At 40.8% G+C, this 18,168-nt stretch overlaps 1 protein-coding gene across 1 annotated transcript; it reads left to right on the top strand.

Annotated features, from left to right (window-relative positions):
- Nucleotides 1-510: 510 nt before the first annotated feature.
- On the top strand, nucleotides 511-3,774 carry LOC139284303 (transcriptional regulator protein Pur-beta). Its single transcript, XM_070904529.1, has one exon. It carries the CDS (start codon nucleotides 520-522, stop codon nucleotides 1,438-1,440), a length of 921 nt encoding a protein of 306 aa, XP_070760630.1. The 5' UTR covers nucleotides 511-519; the 3' UTR covers nucleotides 1,441-3,774.
- The last annotated feature ends 14,394 nt before the right edge of the window (nucleotides 3,775-18,168 follow it).

The following is an 18,168-nucleotide window of genomic DNA, read 5'->3' as shown; positions in this document are numbered from 1 at the left end:
AAGATCATCGTGCCTGCCTTTGCGCACGAAACCAACAAGTAGGCGGGACTGTGTGTGTGTGGAGTGTCCTTCCAGGGGCATCCATCCCAAAAATGTACAAAATACATAATCAGAAGGCCGTAGTTGGAATTAACTCCTGTATATCAGTACAAGGGCACTCAAAACATATTCAAATGCATGTTGTTTTGTACTGACGGCATTAGGAAACGGCTTACGGTAACAGTAAATTCACCAAAGAACAAATTCTTCGTTACGTTAAACATGAGTTGTATACTGTCATGGTGTTATGGATTGTAAATACAATATGTACTCGAATGTCATCCAGAGGGCGGTTATGTTTTAATGACAGGCAGGATAATTGGCGAATGAAAACGCAAGGCCTCTATCTGATGTTGTAATTGACAGCCTCAGCGGCCAATCGGAGCCCAGCAGTCAGCGTCCGGTTTCCTCTGCGAGCTCGGCAAGCAAGGGGGGGTGGGGGTCAAAGATACGCAGAGAAACGGGCTGCTGGTGGCGAAGATGGCGGATGGGGACAGTGGCAGTGAGCGCGGTGGCAGCAGCGGTGGCGGAGGGGGAGGAGGAGGCGGCGGGTTTCAGCATTACCAGCGGGATTCGGAGACCCAGGAGCTGGCTTCGAAGCGTCTGGACATACAGAATAAACGCTTCTACCTTGATGTGAAGCAGAACGCCAAAGGCCGGTTCATCAAAATCGCCGAGGTTGGCGCCGGGGGCTCGAAAAGTCGGCTGACCCTCTCTATGTCAGTTGCGGCAGAGTTCCGCGACTACCTGGGGGATTTCATAGAGCACTACGCCCAGCTTGGGCCTAGCACCCCGGAGCAGATCGCCCAATCTTCCGGTGGGGATGACACCGGGCCTAGGCGGGCCTTGAAGAGCGAGTTCCTGGTGCGTGAGAACCGAAAATACTACCTCGACCTGAAGGAGAACCAGCGGGGTCGGTTTCTCCGGATCCGGCAGACCGTTAACCGAGGCCCCGGTTTCGGAGTTGGAGGGGGTGGCATCCCCGGGACTGGCATGCAGGCCGGACAAACCATCGCACTCCCGGCCCAGGGCTTAATAGAGTTCCGCGACGCCTTGGCCAAGTTAATAGACGACTACGGTGGAGATGAGGAGGAGCTGGCCGGCGGCGGAGGGGCCGGGGGCTACAGCGAGCTTCCGGAGGGCACCTCGATCATGGTGGACTCCAAGCGGTTCTTCTTTGACGTGGGATCCAACAAGTACGGAGTTTTCTTACGGGTGAGCGAAGTGAAGCCCAGTTACAGAAACTCTATAACAATCCCCTTCAAGGCGTGGGGCAAGTTCGGGGGAGCGTTCAGCCGCTACGCCGAGGAAATGAAAGAGATCCAGGAGCGGCACCGGGATAAGATGTACGAGAGGAGAACCGGAGAGGAGTCCGAGGGCGACGACGTGGACGACGATTGATGGAGAGGTGGCTACTTGAAGCTGACAACATGATGCAAAGCCTGGCGAGAAACGGAGAAACGGAGAGAGAGGAACGACTATTCTGTGCATGACGAATCGAACTTTAAAATGCTAAAACAACGGAGTAAAAAAGAAAAAAAAAAAAAAGTATATTGGACTGAGAAATAACTGTCTATATAAGCGAATCATGTTAAAGTTTAGGTGGATGTTATAGCTAAATGAGTGCGGACTGCAGTAGTCAGCTCCTGTATGAGATTCCCTATTGATAAAAAAAAAATGATATATACAAATATATCTATATATATCTATATATATATATAAATATATTGATTGTCTCTTTGATAACCTCACACATGTAGCCCAGCAAATTAAGTTTGACAGTGCTCAAGACACACCAGTAGGTTACCAGTCCGACTTCCTCGTTGATATCCAATGGTAAGAGCTCACCTGGCGCTGACCTGTAGTCTGTGTGATGATAATAAGGAAGTGTGAGACGTGTGACATACTCATACCAGCAGGTGCAGAGTGGGAGTGAGACAGAGCGCCTGCATCACTCGCCATGACTGTGTGTGTGTGTGTGTGTGTGCGTGTGTGTGTGTGTTTTTGTCTAAAATGACCTCGGACAGCTTGCCCAGACAGACCCACAACACCCAGAGCCGCAGTCTCAGCTATAAGGGGGCTTCCTTGGCATTGCAGGACATCCACTCGGCCCAGCGAGGTCCCATAAGGTGATCTGTTACAAGCACATGACTCATTTGGATTCTCTGGACAATCCAAATGAATCCAAATGCCCTCCCACCCCTCCTCTCTTCCTTCCCTCCCTCCCCTCTCTCCCTGCTGTGCAGCCCTCAGGTGCTACCTTCTCCTGCTCTGATAGCTGAAATGTGGTGAAACCTGCTCACACGTGGCTTGTTTTGTCTCAGGGCTGGCAAGTCCAATCCGTATATTTGGGGGTATATCAGCATTACCTCTGCCTGTGCATCATCCTCAAGAGGTCCTGGGGGTCAGCCAGTTGCTGCAGTTGAGACGTCTGTGGCAACTGATGATGTCTCACATGCTGCAGGCCCACGTTTGACCCCTGTGACCTTTTTGTCAAAGGGGACGCAGTGAGCTCAGGCCTCTAGCACTGGTCACGATTTTTTCGAGTTAAAGCTTAATATTGCCGGGCTTGAGCTATGGTCGCAAGGGAATTGACCTTGTTGACTTTTATTTAGGGTGCGCCATTTGGATCCTTTAATCTTGAACTCAGACCATTAATGACTGAAGCAATATTCAGTCTGATTGTAAGAAAAATTAGGTGCTTTTGGAAAACAAAACCCACAGTGGGGTGCTGTGTACCTGAAGAAAAAAAAAAAGAAAAAATATATACTGGAAGAGATTTACTTACTAAAAAGATCAAGTATAGATAGAATTATTTTTCAAAAGAGATATATTGAAATATGTCTTAGAAATATGAGACATTTATTAGATAAGGCTGCCTAAAGTGGCTTATTTAAAACACTAAACTTGGATGCAATTGTCCAGGGTGATATTTCATACCTGCTTTTTTCCTAACATTTCTTTTATTCCTTAGAGGAAATTTAAGACGAGTACAACAAATTGATAACACAGTATGTTATAGCAATTTCTAGAAACAACTTCATTGAAGTAGTTTGTCAGCAAACACTCAGCACTCCAGTTCACTTTACATAGCATCGAGTTGTCCCCTCGTTTCAGTCCACCCGTTCAACCATGTTTTGTCATAAATTGGCTTTCCATCAGTTGCCATACGACGCAAAAACACCTGCAATCATCAACATTTTGTCTTTAGTGCTCCTTTTTAAATAAAAATATGATCATTTTTGCATGCCTGCTCTTACGCGGAGCTGCCTTGTGTTCTTTTCTTTTGCATACTCTGATTGCTGTATGATGGTATTTATCCATTTTTGAGAGCGGTTTCAAGTTTTATTTCTGTATTGCAATGGAGAAAAAAAAAGGTTAAAGTTTACTTCTCAGCCTAATAAAAAAGCCACAAAGTTCCCGTGCTTTGGGGAATGTCACTTTCATTGTCCCACTTCCTTTGGTGTGTAAACCTCTCGTTGAATTTTACTTTACCCACTTCAACACAACAAATGCAGAAATGCCATATGAAAAAAAAAAAAATCACCCGGGAGCAATAGTTTTTTTTCTTTTCTATTGATATAAATATACTATATATAATATTACACATGAGATTGAACTACATCCTTCTTCCTGTACTGTGTTACGTGAAATGGCAGCTGTTTCAGTCGTGTGTTCTGCTGTAATATTCTACCAAGTTCCTTTCAACGAGAAATAAAAAAGGTTTTTGCTCAGGAGAGGTGTGGTCTTTTTATCCTCCCACTTCAGGGTGGATGTCACTCTTGTCCTTACAGGATCAGTGCAACAGAGGTGTTGGGATTTTTCAGTTGACTTTCATAGTTTGTTAACCAGCGGGTCATTTTCTCAAATAACTGATGAATCATTTTGTCCATAAAATATCAAGGAGACGTCTTTTAAATTGCTTGATTTGTCTAACCAACAGTCCAAAACCCAAAGATAATACATTTACAACCATAGAACAGTATAAAAAACTAAAAAACTGTTGATTGACTCTCTATCAGTTAATTATCGGTATCTGTCTGATGTGAAGTAACTGTGCTTTTGTATCTTTATTTTGCAACAGGTGCCATTTATTGACCAAACGTCTCCCATTTCTTTAATTCTTCGCCTTTATATTAAGTTATTAAAATACACAATACGGTTAGCTTCAAGATAATTCATATTTCCACATTATTTCATAAGCAACTGACTTAAAGTGTATTAGTACCAGTACATCAATGTAAAAATACTCTGATTACCAAAGTCCTGCATTCAAAATCACAGACGTATTATCAGCAAAACAGTAATAGTACTATTATAGTAATAGTAATAGTATAAAAAGTAAAAATACTCTTTTTGCAAAAGTACTTGTGAGTACTTATATTACATTATTACACTGATTCATCTTAAACTAAAGAGTTTAACAACTTTATAAACAGTCAGGTAGTTTAGTTCCCAACCTCGGGGTCAGCCCACCGCCAAAGGGTCACAAGATAGATCTGAGGGGTCGTGAGAAGATTAAAGTTCTGATACACAAATCAATTTTCATGTTTTAGACAAACATATTGCGTACTTTTACCTCATTAAATCTCAAACTATTATTTAAATGAAGCCATGTGAGAAGTTTAGAGGGGAAACGTCTCTTTGGTGGAGCTTCTAACAACTCAGATGTCTGCCAATAATCTTTAACAACTACTTCATTGATATGATAGCTTGAAGATAATCATGTTTACATACAAACATGATCATTTTATGAAATGCAATGTATCATTATCTCCTATTTTATAAGCTTATCATGTGTTTTTCTATGTAAAATCTTAATCTGAGATGAAACTAGTAACTATAGCTGTTGTAGTGTAGTAAAAAGTACAATATTTCCCTCTGAAATGTAGTGTATATAGAAGTCACATAAAATAGAAATACCTCCGACTTAAGTACACCGCTTAAGTAAAAGTACTTAGTTACTTTCCACCACTGGCAAGTACACATTGTCAAAGTAGTTTTTTTCCAGAGCTTTCAACCACATGATTTCATAATTGTTTGTCAAAGGCAGTTTACACAAGCATATTGTTGTCAGTGCTTTTCGCAGCATTGCGTTTGAAAGGGAAAGCATGACAGGCAGGTGTATCTTCATCAACAAGCGTGTCACTGAGAGCAAAGAGGTTTACATGAGTCAGCCAGCATTCGTCTCACTCAAATGAAAGATAACAGATGGCGATTTCACAGATCAGATTCTCGTCAGATACTGAGGGACACTTTCAGGTAATAAACATTATCTGCTGTGAGGTATGAAGATGGCGATCCGGCTAAAATACTCCACTACAAGTAAAACTCCTGTAAAGAAGTAAAGAATCATCAACAAAACGTACTTAAACTATCAAAAGTAAAAGTACTCATAATACAAAATGGCTCCAATCAGAGTCTTATATTCATCATATATATATATATATATATATATATATATATATATATATATATATATATTACTGGAAAGTCATTACTGATTCACTAACATGTAAGCAGCATTTTAAGGTTGTTGAGGTAGAGCTTATTTTAACTACTTCATTGTGTTGCGTAGTTTAATCTATAACAATGTCGCTATAAATATCTCCTGCTGTAGTGGAGTAGAACGCACCATAAAATGGAAATACTGAAGTAAAGTACCTGAAAACTGTACCTACGTAAATGTACTTAATTACATTCCACTACAGGAGGAAGACGAGCCACGTCAGTTTTGGGTATTTTTTTTAGGATGGGTGAAACTTTAACATGTTGCACCTAATAAAACATTTTGAAGCTCAGCAAGCAAACTTTATTTATATTACACTTTTAAAAAGGAAGAAAAAAAAAAGGTGATATAAGAGACAGTACAAGTATTACCAGCCAAAAGTATCCAAAGTAATAATACTCATTATATGCAATGACCCATTTCAGAGTGTTAAATTATAAAGCCTCGAATATCCTGAAAGATAATCTCTAATCTTTAATCTATAATAATGCATCAAGTTCGTCACATGTTTTGTACGTAAAACCGAAGTAGTTAGTCACTAAAGTGCAACCTTTCCCTCTTAAACGTAGTGGAGTAAATGTATAAAGTTGCTTAAGATGGAAATACTTAAGTAAACTACAAGTATCGCAAGACTGCACTGAAGTACAACACTTCCTTAATGTACTTAGTAACACAAAAATACCCAAACAAACATAAAAACAAGTTAAAAAAAAACATATAAACGTGTGTAAGTGCATCAAAAAAGCTGGTTGGAATCAGAGATCGAGTGCAGCGCATGTCCAGTTCAGTGCTTACTGTGGCAGTTACTTTACAAATAAATGGAGCGCATTCATGTAAATGTTCTATTAACGGCGTGATTTAATAAGCTGATCTACTTAATGAAAGCTGGATTTGTTCTGAAAATGTACCTCAAATCAACAACACCCTGAATATGAAGGCCTGCAGCGTTCTCCTCTTCTCCAAATACACTACCTGACAATCTAACAGCCCTCGTCTTAAACTGAACAGAGGGGTCCCACATTGCAACACCTTCTGCTACACCCTCCATTAAACCAAACATCCAGGAAGTATCCGTGTATCCTTCGAGGCTTGTCTGAAACCTAAAAATATCCCGCCGTACGCAGGCCTATATGGCGCAGGTCAACAGGGCAGCATGTGAAAGGCCTGACAGGGCGGGTTCCAGTGTTTCATTTCAGAGGCACAGGATGTTAATCAGCTGTCTGCAGTCTGTCAACCCCCAGACAGGAGGAAGGATGATTCACAGGAACAAACGTTGGAGGAGTCTGCTGAAGATTTCATAGTGCACTTTAAATGATCCTGCCCTTTCACAAAAGCCAATGTCACAGCCCAGGCTCGGTGGTTTAAACAGTATTTTAGTGAATAGTAGAGTGAATGAATCTGTAGTCTGTAAATCAGTCGTGGGTGCAATGCTGACTGTATGTGAGGTTGTTGTGAAAGCAAAACCAAGAGGAAAACCAAACCAAATTTGGACGTTCAGATCGACATGTACAAACGGTGTCCCTGTGAGCTGGAAATCAGAACATTAAGTCTTGTGATGCCATCAGGTGACACTTTGTGGAGTTGCACCACTGACACTGACTGTGTCACTGACTGACTGCCCATTGAATGTAAAAGTAGTGGAGAACAAAGATGGCAAAAATAAATCATGAGAAATTGAATTTGAATATTATTCATAGATAATCTCACCCTAACCCACCTAAATACATTTTGATATTTACTTTAGTTCGGCCGTTATTCAGTCTATGGAGCAGCTCAAGGATTTGTTTCTGGATTAAATCGTCCATATCAGGCCGGATTAAACCGCCAGACAGAACCAATGCAAAAAATGAACTGAACTCAGTGGTGCATGTTACCAAATAAATGTAATGCAATGTACGTATTTCAACTATGTTACAGATATATTTGCAATCAAATCGCCTCGATTAATTGCCACACTTGACCCCATGGGTCTGGTTCAGCTTTGGTTCAAATTCACAAATCGAAAGTTAACATTTCCAATGTTACAAAAGTAATGTGAATTAAATTGTAGATGCTTTTTTCAAGTTGTTTTGATTTTCGAGCTATTGCTAACATATTAGCAAAATTTGGGCCACATCTGCGTGGAGTTGACCTGACGGATATAAATCCAATATTTACTCATCTTTTAGCTCTTTTAGATTTGGAATTACATCAACATCAGACAATTCCAGACAGATTCATACGGGAAAAATCATACTATCTACAATATCTGTGCACTGCAACTACATTGTGGTTAAGGGTAGGGATGGATTGTGGTTATGATTCATAAAAACATTAAGTGTAATTGACATGTCAGACATGTCCGTCTGAGGCCCATCCACCCGTCTGACTTCCACACCCTGTGGTGGGTGTAAGCAGTCAGAAGTGCCAGTTGAATGGTCAAACTTCTGTGAAAAAGTAGCTCATGCAGCAGAGCTGTGAGAAAACAGTTGTGCTCAGAGAAATGCTGACCTTGCCTTAACATGCAAAGCAACCAATGGCATGCAATCACGTACTATAACGCTGTTTCACAATACAGCTTTAGGCATCTACGAAATACCTCTGATTTCACATTTGTCATGAACCTTGTGTAGAGAAGGTGACCCTGACAGGAAGGATCACTTCCAACATGACGGCACAGCCATGTGGAAACTGCCTTGTGAGCTAATGTCTCATAAAATCTCCACAGTTTCACAATCTTATGTAGAATCATGAGGAACATCTGTACTTTTTAGCGTGTAGACAAGCTTTCAATAAGGCCTTTGTTGAAGCTTTAGCAATGGCAACAACAGAAACGACTGAATGACCTTCAGGACTCATCTGCATGCATCATCTTTGCAATAAAGCTATAACAATATGACTTTATGAGCCAGTAGCTCCAGCCTAGCTGAATTGTTGCGTCTTTCAAAAGGCTTGTTGTCTGTATGATGTTTCACCAAAGTGTCATCAGCGTGTTTTGTGACCCACGTTGGCTTGTGAGGATGATGCTTAATCCTCTGTGGCCACACCCCACGTAGCCTTGTGATTCATCCGTGCAAACAGAATTAGAAATACTTTATTGATCCCCGAGGGGAAGTGATACAATATCTAATGTACACATGCACGCACATTTTAATTCACATAAACGAGCACCGCCCCCTCCTCCTTGTGTTGCACACAGCCGCCATGATCTCTCTGAGCACTGAGTAATGAAGAGTGTGCGTAGAGAGGAAAAATGAAGTGGCGCAGAGCACTGATGTGTGCGTGAGAGAGAGAGAGGACAGCTCAAGGGCACGTAATACCAGTGAAAGAGGGGATTATTTCACATGACCCCGGTGTCCCGATGGCCTGCTCCAGAGCTACGAGCCACAATAAGCTGGCGAGGAGTGAGAGGTAGTGAGGGCTGAGGATTGGATCTGTAAGAGGAGGCGGTGTGTCGAATACACCTGGTGTCCGACATCCTGCCTCCCACAACCCCACGCACAAATGATGGCCATCAGTAATGCATGATGATGCAAGATGTTGGCGGGTACGGTAATTAGAGAAGTGAGAGAGAAACACGTGGGCAGATTGTTTGTGGCCTGCGATGGTTTTGGAGGTTGTTCAGTTTGTCTAAAACGACTCATTTCAGACAGACGGGGAACTGAGGGGCTGCATGAAGGGCCAGTAGAAGATAAATAAGGACTTTTTTGAACTTTGAATCATGCAAAGCTACTCTAGTGGAATCCCAGAGTAAAAATATAGAGCTGAAATGAGCATGATATAGGACCTTTAAGTCATAAACACAGGAAAACTATTTAGACCAGACTTAGATTGTTTTTTCTCACTTGCCTCTCGGGGCTTCCGTATGGAGATGAACAGAGATTAACTTGTTTAAAAAAAAACAAAAAAAAAAACAAAGATTACGAACCCTAAAACATTTCAGCGGGTTCATTCAAGTTCATTTTTAAAAACATTAACAGACGTCACAAATTGTAAAAGTGGAACTAACACACACAGCTCTCCTAAACAGTAAAAACAGTAACACTACTGCGGCAGATGGGCCTTTTTCACAGCAGACATTTGAGTGCAGGATGAAGGATGGCTTCTATTCAAGTGCCCCCCATAAGGACCCTGAAACTGACGCAGCCAAATGGAATTCAGCCATCATTAATTGTATTAATTACACCTGTGCTTTTCCTATTGTAACATGTCAAAAAGTCATCAGTGAAAAAGGCATGTTGTCAGCTCTTTTTCTGTGTTCATGTCATATCAGAGTTAGCGTAGTCACCAGTTTCAAACTTGTAAGTAGACGTAATTACGAGTCAGAAGTCAGATCTTTCTGAAAACTAAATAATATGGAAATAGGCTACCTTAAAAAGCAAACAAATATGGGCGTTGGTCAACGCGATTAAACCTAAATCTAATGGATATACCGTTAAACTGTCAATTCTCCGTATTTTTAACACTCACACGACCAACTCGGCAATCAAATAGAAGATGACGTGAACATTCTCAAGTAATAAACGTGGCAATATTTTCCATCTCTACCAACCATCCCATGTGACGTGAACATGGCATTGGCCTACCTGAGTCAAAGGTACTCATTATTAATCTATTAGCAGCAGCCTTGTTAACCGTGTTATGACACACAGCCTAAATGTGCAGGACAACGGAGACAATACTTAATTTAGGAATGTGAGTCCATTTGCACACTTTGTAATTTATTCTTGATTAATCCGGATGTTTTACACAATCACAAGACAGCCAATGATTAGATTCAAATGAGGGATTGAAATCTATTCCACTGTATAGTGATTCACTGCTTACTAAGCAAAGGAGCCATGTGAAACACCACCAACTCAAAATGCTGATATTTAACTTGTTACACCCATGCTGATTGTTTCACAACCCGGCAATCACTGAAGATTAATGTCCTTTCAAGTTAAGTCAAGTCACAAATTTGCCTCAAAGGCTTGAAGGATGAAAAAAAGGAAGAACATATACACACAGGTCTCTTCCATTTTTCCCCATGTAAGAGTTATCCGAATCGAAGGTGTCGTTTGCTGTACAGACTGCAGAGCCCCTTGAGGCAAATGCATGATTTGAGATATCGGGCTACATGAATGAAACTGACACGCCAGTACATGTCCAACCTGCTTTTTGCCACACAAATACATTTCGGTGCCAATAAGCAGTTTGACCGCACCTTAAAGACAGATTTGCTGTCCTAAATGATTAAATGGGATTTTATTCAGATTTCTGTGAGCTTCATGAGAGGCTGTCTGACCGTCTGTATTGTAGAACTGAAACTCATGACTGTCACAGATAGTCTAAACCCAATTTCTTAAGCCACGTTCATGTTACATCTGAGTTATTGTAACTACCAGCATTCACTGCACAGTGTTTTTAACCCTCACACGACCGTCTCTGCACTCATAAAACCATCTTGAATTGTCCAGTAACGTAAACTCTCTCACAAGTCGTGAACATGAGAATCTTTCCCACCACATCCATGACATGAGCGTGGCCTTAATCTATTGTGATCAATAGCATCACACACCCAGGATGCATCTGTGATCTGGTGCTTGACAAATATAGACTAATTATCAGAATCTCTGTTCATCAGAATGTCATATGTTAGAAAACCTGATTCAGGACAATTCTGCGCATGATGATGAAGTGCATGAGTAATGTTTATATAAAGAAAGTAAAGTGATGTCAAACCAACCAGTAACTAATTAAATGAACTGGGAATGTTTATGTAGGGAGTGCAAAGCATACGGAGGAGTGAGAGTGATGAAATAGAAATAGGTCAAAGAAGACGATGATGATGGGGAGGACAGTGTGAGAGGTAACCGAGGAGACTGTGCACATCTGGACCAGAACGACCAGGGATCCCACGCCTGCTGAGCAAATATCTAAATCTAACTTCTAGTGGTGAATGAGGAGCTTCTGAGCTATTTTTAGCCCGTGTTGCCATGTGTCAGGATTGCTCTCTGCTGCGCGCTCACACAAACTACATTTTCTACGCGCATGACACAGCGTCATCCTAATCCCATGCACCAATGTAGAAAATCAGATGAATTCCACAGAAGTGAACTGCTGAGAGATGCAGCACAGAGCGTGATGCACGCACACAATGACACATCACACACACTCTTTAGCATCTCTTCTCTTCTTCTCTTTGAATCTGAACATCTCTTGAGTTTTCATTGTTGTATATTTGTGGATAGGTAATATCTCAACCTCCATATGTCAGGAGATACAAAATGAAAATGTAAAATCACTGTAACTACACCCAAATAAAAAAAAACCCACCCCATACATATACAACATATTTATTTTATAAAATTGTCCTGTTATGAGGACAAAATGGTCTTGTTATTCCGAGATAACAGAATGATTAAGTGGTGGATAAAATAAAGTTATTGCAACCAGGACTGTTCTTGGCTTCCATAGAATAAGGAAACATAGCAAAAAACAAACATCCATCCATTTTCTTACGCTCACACGGAGCCGGGCTGCGGTGGCAGCAGACTAAGCAAGGTAGTCCAGATGTCCGTCTCCCGAGCAACGTTTTCCAGCTCCTCCTGGGGGATCCCGAGGCGTTCCCAGGCCAGATGAGATATGTAATCCCTCCAGTGTATTCTGGGTCTACCCCGATGTCTCCTTCCAGTTGGACGTGCCCGGAAAACGTCCAAAGGAAGGCGCCCAGGAGGCATCCAGATCAGATGCTCGAACCACATCAGCTAAAAAACAAATGAGACTGATGAGAAACAGATAAGCCTACATACATTTAGCTAACATTGTCACAAAGTTCCTGAAAAGTACAGCAACGCTCAGATCCTTCCTTTGCAAAATATTCTGTAAAAAAACAAAAATAAAACGATATAATCAAAGAATGAAAAGAAAAAAGTCAATAGAGCTGAAATATCCCCTTCACATTATGGTCCTATTACTCTTTATTATAAAATAACTGGTAATTAATTGCAAAACTCCAGCAGGTAACCTCCTTTTTTGATTTGCGCCCCCCTGACATACCTAGCAGGGTTACTAATGCTAGTTTCCCTGCTGCATTAACTCACTTGTGATGCTCATCAAACGTTTGCCAGAGTGGCAATACCACACCAATGCCACATGCTAGCAGCAGAGATCAAGTCACAGCGGTGCTGACCGCCAGCTCCCATCACACAACCTGTTCATCTCATCTGTAGTGGGGGAAGCTGAAGGTGAGGACTCACACCTGTCACATTGTTGAGCTCTTGAGCACAGTTTATAAGCTTCCAATGCTGCATACTAATGATTGCTGTTACTGCTGGATGTTAAGGAAATTTTGGATATGGTAACTTAAATGTGTCTTACTACTTTGCTTCCATGATATATCTCAGGGTAAGAAAGGTAGAACCCCAAATACACAGTTTAGCTAATTAATTTGACAAATTATGTTGCATCCATATCCTTAGAAAGGCTTCTTCCTTTCCTTCACTACTCCCTCGCTTCCTTCTCTGCCTCCTTCTACACTTAATGACCCACAGACCAAGGTTTGCTCCATCTCTTCACAGACTGTGCCGATAATCAGCTTCACTTTTTGCATAAGTTTTGTCACAAGATACCTTATATATATATATAGATATATATATATAGATATCATATAGTATGTGGTATTGAGTGTCGTCAGTTCTACTGAACTGTCTGGTCTTACAGGATGGCTGTTAAACATAACATTTTTCAGGTGCACCATAGCCTAGGGTGTTAACCTTCAACTTTTTTATATAAGTAAATGTTTGTTTTTGTTGTTTTTCTAAATATTGCATTCAAAGAGAAGGGCAAGGAACCCCTGTGCCGCGCCATTACTCTGACAACTCAAGTGTCCTTTTGAAAGATTCAAGGACTGAGGGAGTGAGTGAATAGTGATACACAGAGCAAATACTTGGACCGACATAGCACCATGTAACCATGTAACCATGACCTGACCGTCTCCCAAACCTGAAGGAGGAACATAACAGAAAAATGTTGTTGTTGTTTTATCTGAAGTCTGACTGTTAGTTTGATCTAAGCCATAGTCAAAGTGTATCTCTGGGAAACCAGCGCCTTAACACACTCAACAGTAATGGTGGGTTTGTTAAAAGTTACTTAGTTGGCCATGAAATGTATCCGTGCTCTGTACCAGAATGCATTGTGACCATATATCAATACAGTCACACAGTAGTGGGAGCATATTGTCACCTTAAGAAGTTGTTTATTTACACATCCTGCAGACACGTAGCAACATTAGCATTCATTTGGACTCGTGTTTGTGTCCACCTGATGAATGTAAGTCTAATGTTCACTCTCCATCAACTCCTGAGGGAAACATCTGGCTCTTTAGCTGCCAGTCAATAATGTCTGCTGTTTGGTGCTGAGCAGGTAGTTTTCAGTGGGCTCATCAGAGCTTTTTCACTGAAAACAGCTGCCTGCTGGGCTGGAAACAAAGCTTATGAGAGCAACATTAAAGTCCACAGGCCAGAAAACCAAAACAATGAGCTGAAAGACACCAAAACACACTGTGGAGCTGAGGGGAACTGCAGAGTCGAGTGATAATTCGACTGCTTTAACATTACTCGTGTTCATTTGATCCATTGTTAAATATCTATTAGTGCAGCTTTAAAATAAATAATGATAAAGTGAAAACTAAAATGAAACCATAAAAACGAAATTAGTAAAAATAAAGTGATACAGCAAAGAACGTTCAATATTTAGTCTAAATGTGAATCAATCAAAGCTAGGTAGACCCAATAAACTGGCAACAGGGTGTATCTCAATATTTTACTCCTGACTTTTCTGGTATATCAAGTTATTTAAGTTTTCTAACACTAAGTTATTGTATACTTATATTTTAATCCCTGGAGGGAAATCTGCTTTAGACCCAGTCTAAATATTTAAAAGCGTGCAGCCACATTGCAGAAGAAATGCAGAATTTGGCACGGATGAAGGGAAATGGTTAAAGCTGCAATAGTCAATGTTTTTAGCCATGCTAGCGGCGTATCTCGAGGGAGAGCTCGCCATGGTAGTGACTTGTCACAAGGTAGCCACGCCCTAAAGCATACCCTGCTCTAACATCTATTTTTCTCTAAATGGGACCATAATTTACTAAATAAACATCATGCAGTACTGAAGAAGCGACTAAGACCATAAACTTATTAGGAAAATGTTTACTGAGGTACTTCAAGTGAGAAGTAGAGTCATTTTCTCATAAACTTCTATACAATCGGAAAACCAGTGAAGCCGCCCCCTGCTGGTCATTAGAAGGAATGCAGGTTGAGGGCACTTCCGCATTGGCTTCACTTCTCAGACCCGGAGTTTGGTGCTTGCTGCACGGGTAAAAGGTAAAGGTAAAGGGAATTTTGTTTGTGGTGCTCAAAGCATCAACAAGTCACCTTTGAAAAACTGAACAGCGACATGTGTTGGAGGGATGTCCTGGTTATTCCGTATGAATCAAATCAGAACTCTCTGCAGATAACCCCAGGGCAAGGCGTAAACGTTTGTTGTCTCAAGTGCCTGTCACGTTATATTTAGGATGGCCATGTTCTGCTTGATTCTGGAAATGATCCTGATACTTAAGCAGGAGTTGGATCAGATCCCTGGAGTTTATCCAAAGTTACCATGTTGCTTTCACTCACAGAGCAGTAAATTGCACACCCATGGCCACTATAATCAGAAACCAGCCAAGAATTTAAAAGGATAGAATGACGGGTACAATCTCTGATCCCTAAGTTGTTGAGATACGGGAACTGGCGTGATAAAGGCCTTCCTCTTATTACAGTATGCCTGTATCTATTAAAGTCATGCCTTTAGGATATACATGTGTCCATATTGTGAGGCAGGTGTTGGTGGCGAAAGTATCCAGTATGTTTGAGTGGGATAAACTGGTGCAGGTACATTTCTGGGGCAATTATTTAAAATTCTAGTCTGCCAATGAACTTAAAGCTGCAATACTTGACTTCTCGAACGTTAAAACTACAGCAAAGCTAAAGCTGCTAAAATCATTCAGTATGCATCGTTGTTAGTGTTTCACCATATTTTTTTACTGTCACAACGGCGATACACAGATGTATCTGTTAAATTGTGAAGTTAGCATAGAAATAATAAAACAAAGGTTTGTGCATTGAAGTGAATCGGACATCAGCTTATATTAGTCACCAAATAAGGACTTTGTAGGAGTAAATGCAGCGGCTTGTGTTACTATAATGTTAGGTAATGACATGGAAACTGATAAAGCAAGGACTCATTTTATGGGTCACCACCAGTAACAAACACGACTTTAACAATCAATCAGTCAATTTGAAGCAACTTAAATATATTTTTCGAAAACCCTCTAACCCTCTTGTTTGTTTGGGAGGGATACACTGTTGATTTTGGGGCTGCAATAACATTGAGGACACCAAGGTCATGTCCTCCGGTGTTTGGTATCTAGTGATGACCTGAGGAGGGGTTAACATCTACAATTACAATATCTGTAAATGTGACTGTTTTTACGTTAACATGTAATCTCAATTACAATAAAAGGAAGGGATAAAGGATGTTTGTATAAAGTGTATTATTATCCAGGGCCTAAATCAGAGCTGAGTAAGTAAGACATACTTAATTAGATTTTATATAATGCTAGAAATGCCAGTATGCATGCTTTAAATCCTTCACACTCCAGTGATGGGAATTGTAGGAATGTAAACAGCTGTAAACAAAGTGTCAGGCACATGGCTCAGACAAGAGCCAGAGCCCAGAGTCCTTTACTGCACATCAATGATAACTCAGCATTGTCATCATTACCAGTGTTCCTAACAGTTCCTCCAAATCAAAACGGCAAAATACAGTACGTCAGTTTGTCCATGCCCTACAGAAGCACACATAGAAGTGTTTTCTGATCTGACGCCACTATCAACAGGGCATCATTTGTCTGTGCCGCCCAAACATGTTACTATAACAACTCTATGATTAAGGTTTAGTTAGGTTCAGGCACGAAAACAACTTTGTGAGGGAAACATCATGGTTTGAAGGCATGTCTGTAGAGGGCCTCGTAACTTGAACGTAACAGATGTCTTGGGAGGACAGTGTCAGTATTCCATGTGATTTTGTTTTGTAGTTTGCAAGCTTGACCTGCAAAAGCTGACCACATTGACATATCATCACGTTTTAAGTTGATATGGAGAACAGTTGCTTATTTACACATCCGGCGCTTACAGAGCAACGTAAGCATTCAACGTAAGTCCAACATTCACTGTCTTTGAGCTCTGTTTTTGGTCTCCAGCAACTACTGAGGGAAATGGCCGTCTTTAAAGCTGCTAAATGTTCCACTATATTCACTATCTAGTTGCTAACTGTGTCTGCCCGCTGTTTGGCGCTGAGCAGGTAGTGTAAAGTTGGTTTTTAAAGCTATTTCGCTGAAAACAGCTGCCCGTAGCTATGAGAGTGGCAGGCAGTGGCTGCAGATTTGGGTGATAGAAATATAAATTGTAACTCTTCCTTCAGCTCATGAAGTCGCTTGTTAAGTAATAAAAAAACAGATTATCTCATTTGCAGTGGATATTTTTTGCACTTCTCAGCAATGCAATGTGCCAGCTCTTGTGACAAGAAACAATGTGAAACACGCACAAGGAAGATAACCCTGAACCCTCAACTGGCTTTCTGTGTTTCTGGGTTTCCTGTGTCTGTTTTAATATGTTGCTCGCATCGCTTTTGGCGCTGCTGCAGATAGTGTTGAGTTGTGGAGCTCTGGTATTTCCAACTGCTGCCAACTCATACTTGCTTCTGTGCAGAAAACAATTTGCTGTGAGTAAAAGCAAAGATTTAGTACTAAACTAATGATTCATTTAACTGTAAAGAGGGAGGAGCTAAGCCTTTGTGTTTTCATGAAACATTAAAAGAGTTTATTGTCTCCCATGGATTTTTTTACCCATGGAGTATATGGGACACTAAAACTCTCCTTTGAAGTTGAGTAGCTGATAGATCCATCACAAAGGCTACAGAGGGCATAATTTCACATTACAACCTTTAAATAAAAAATAAAGTTGGGCCTGAATTACATGTGTTTAGTTTGCATCCAGTCAAATAAAGGCAAATGTCAAAAATATCTAAAAACGGGACTCAATAAGAGAAGTGATTGGTTTGTTTACAGATCATTTTCATGGAGCTGTTGTCAGGGAGGAACCAGTTCACCTCCTGCTGATATCGAACAACTAAATATACTTAGTGTATGAGTCAGACTCGGATAAGCCTCCATAAAGCATTTTTCTGTCTTCTCATCATAACTTTCCTGTTCCTCCCACCTACAGTACAGTAATGTGTTTAAGCTTTATAGGTCACCGTACAACACTGCAGCCTTTAGAAACAAGTAGGAAGGGGTGTGGAGTCAATATGCAATAAAGCTGTAGATTAGATTAGATATACACCTCATGGCAAAAAGGTGTGGTTCCGGTCATCACACAGTTAAGGCAATAATACAATAGAATGTTTTATGATAAACATATAATGGTGCTATAAAGGTGTAACAGTATATGTACTTTTGCAGCACAACATACAATTTTTGCAGAATTACACTTGACTCCTGTCAACACGACGTAGTGTTAGACAGTGTCTAAGTGGAATTTGAGGGGCTGCATCTGACA

The sequence above is a fragment of the Enoplosus armatus genome, chromosome 4 (assembly GCF_043641665.1).
Source record: "Enoplosus armatus isolate fEnoArm2 chromosome 4, fEnoArm2.hap1, whole genome shotgun sequence".
Lineage (NCBI taxonomy): Eukaryota > Metazoa > Chordata > Actinopteri > Centrarchiformes > Enoplosidae > Enoplosus > Enoplosus armatus.
Note: the sequence above shows the minus strand (reverse complement) of the source record. Positions and strands in the feature narration are given on the sequence as shown.

Coding starts and splice junctions, on each gene's coding strand:
- LOC139284303 (XM_070904529.1), top strand. CDS start 520: ATGGCGGATGGGGACAGTGGCAGTGAGCGCGGTGGCAGCAGCGGTGGC.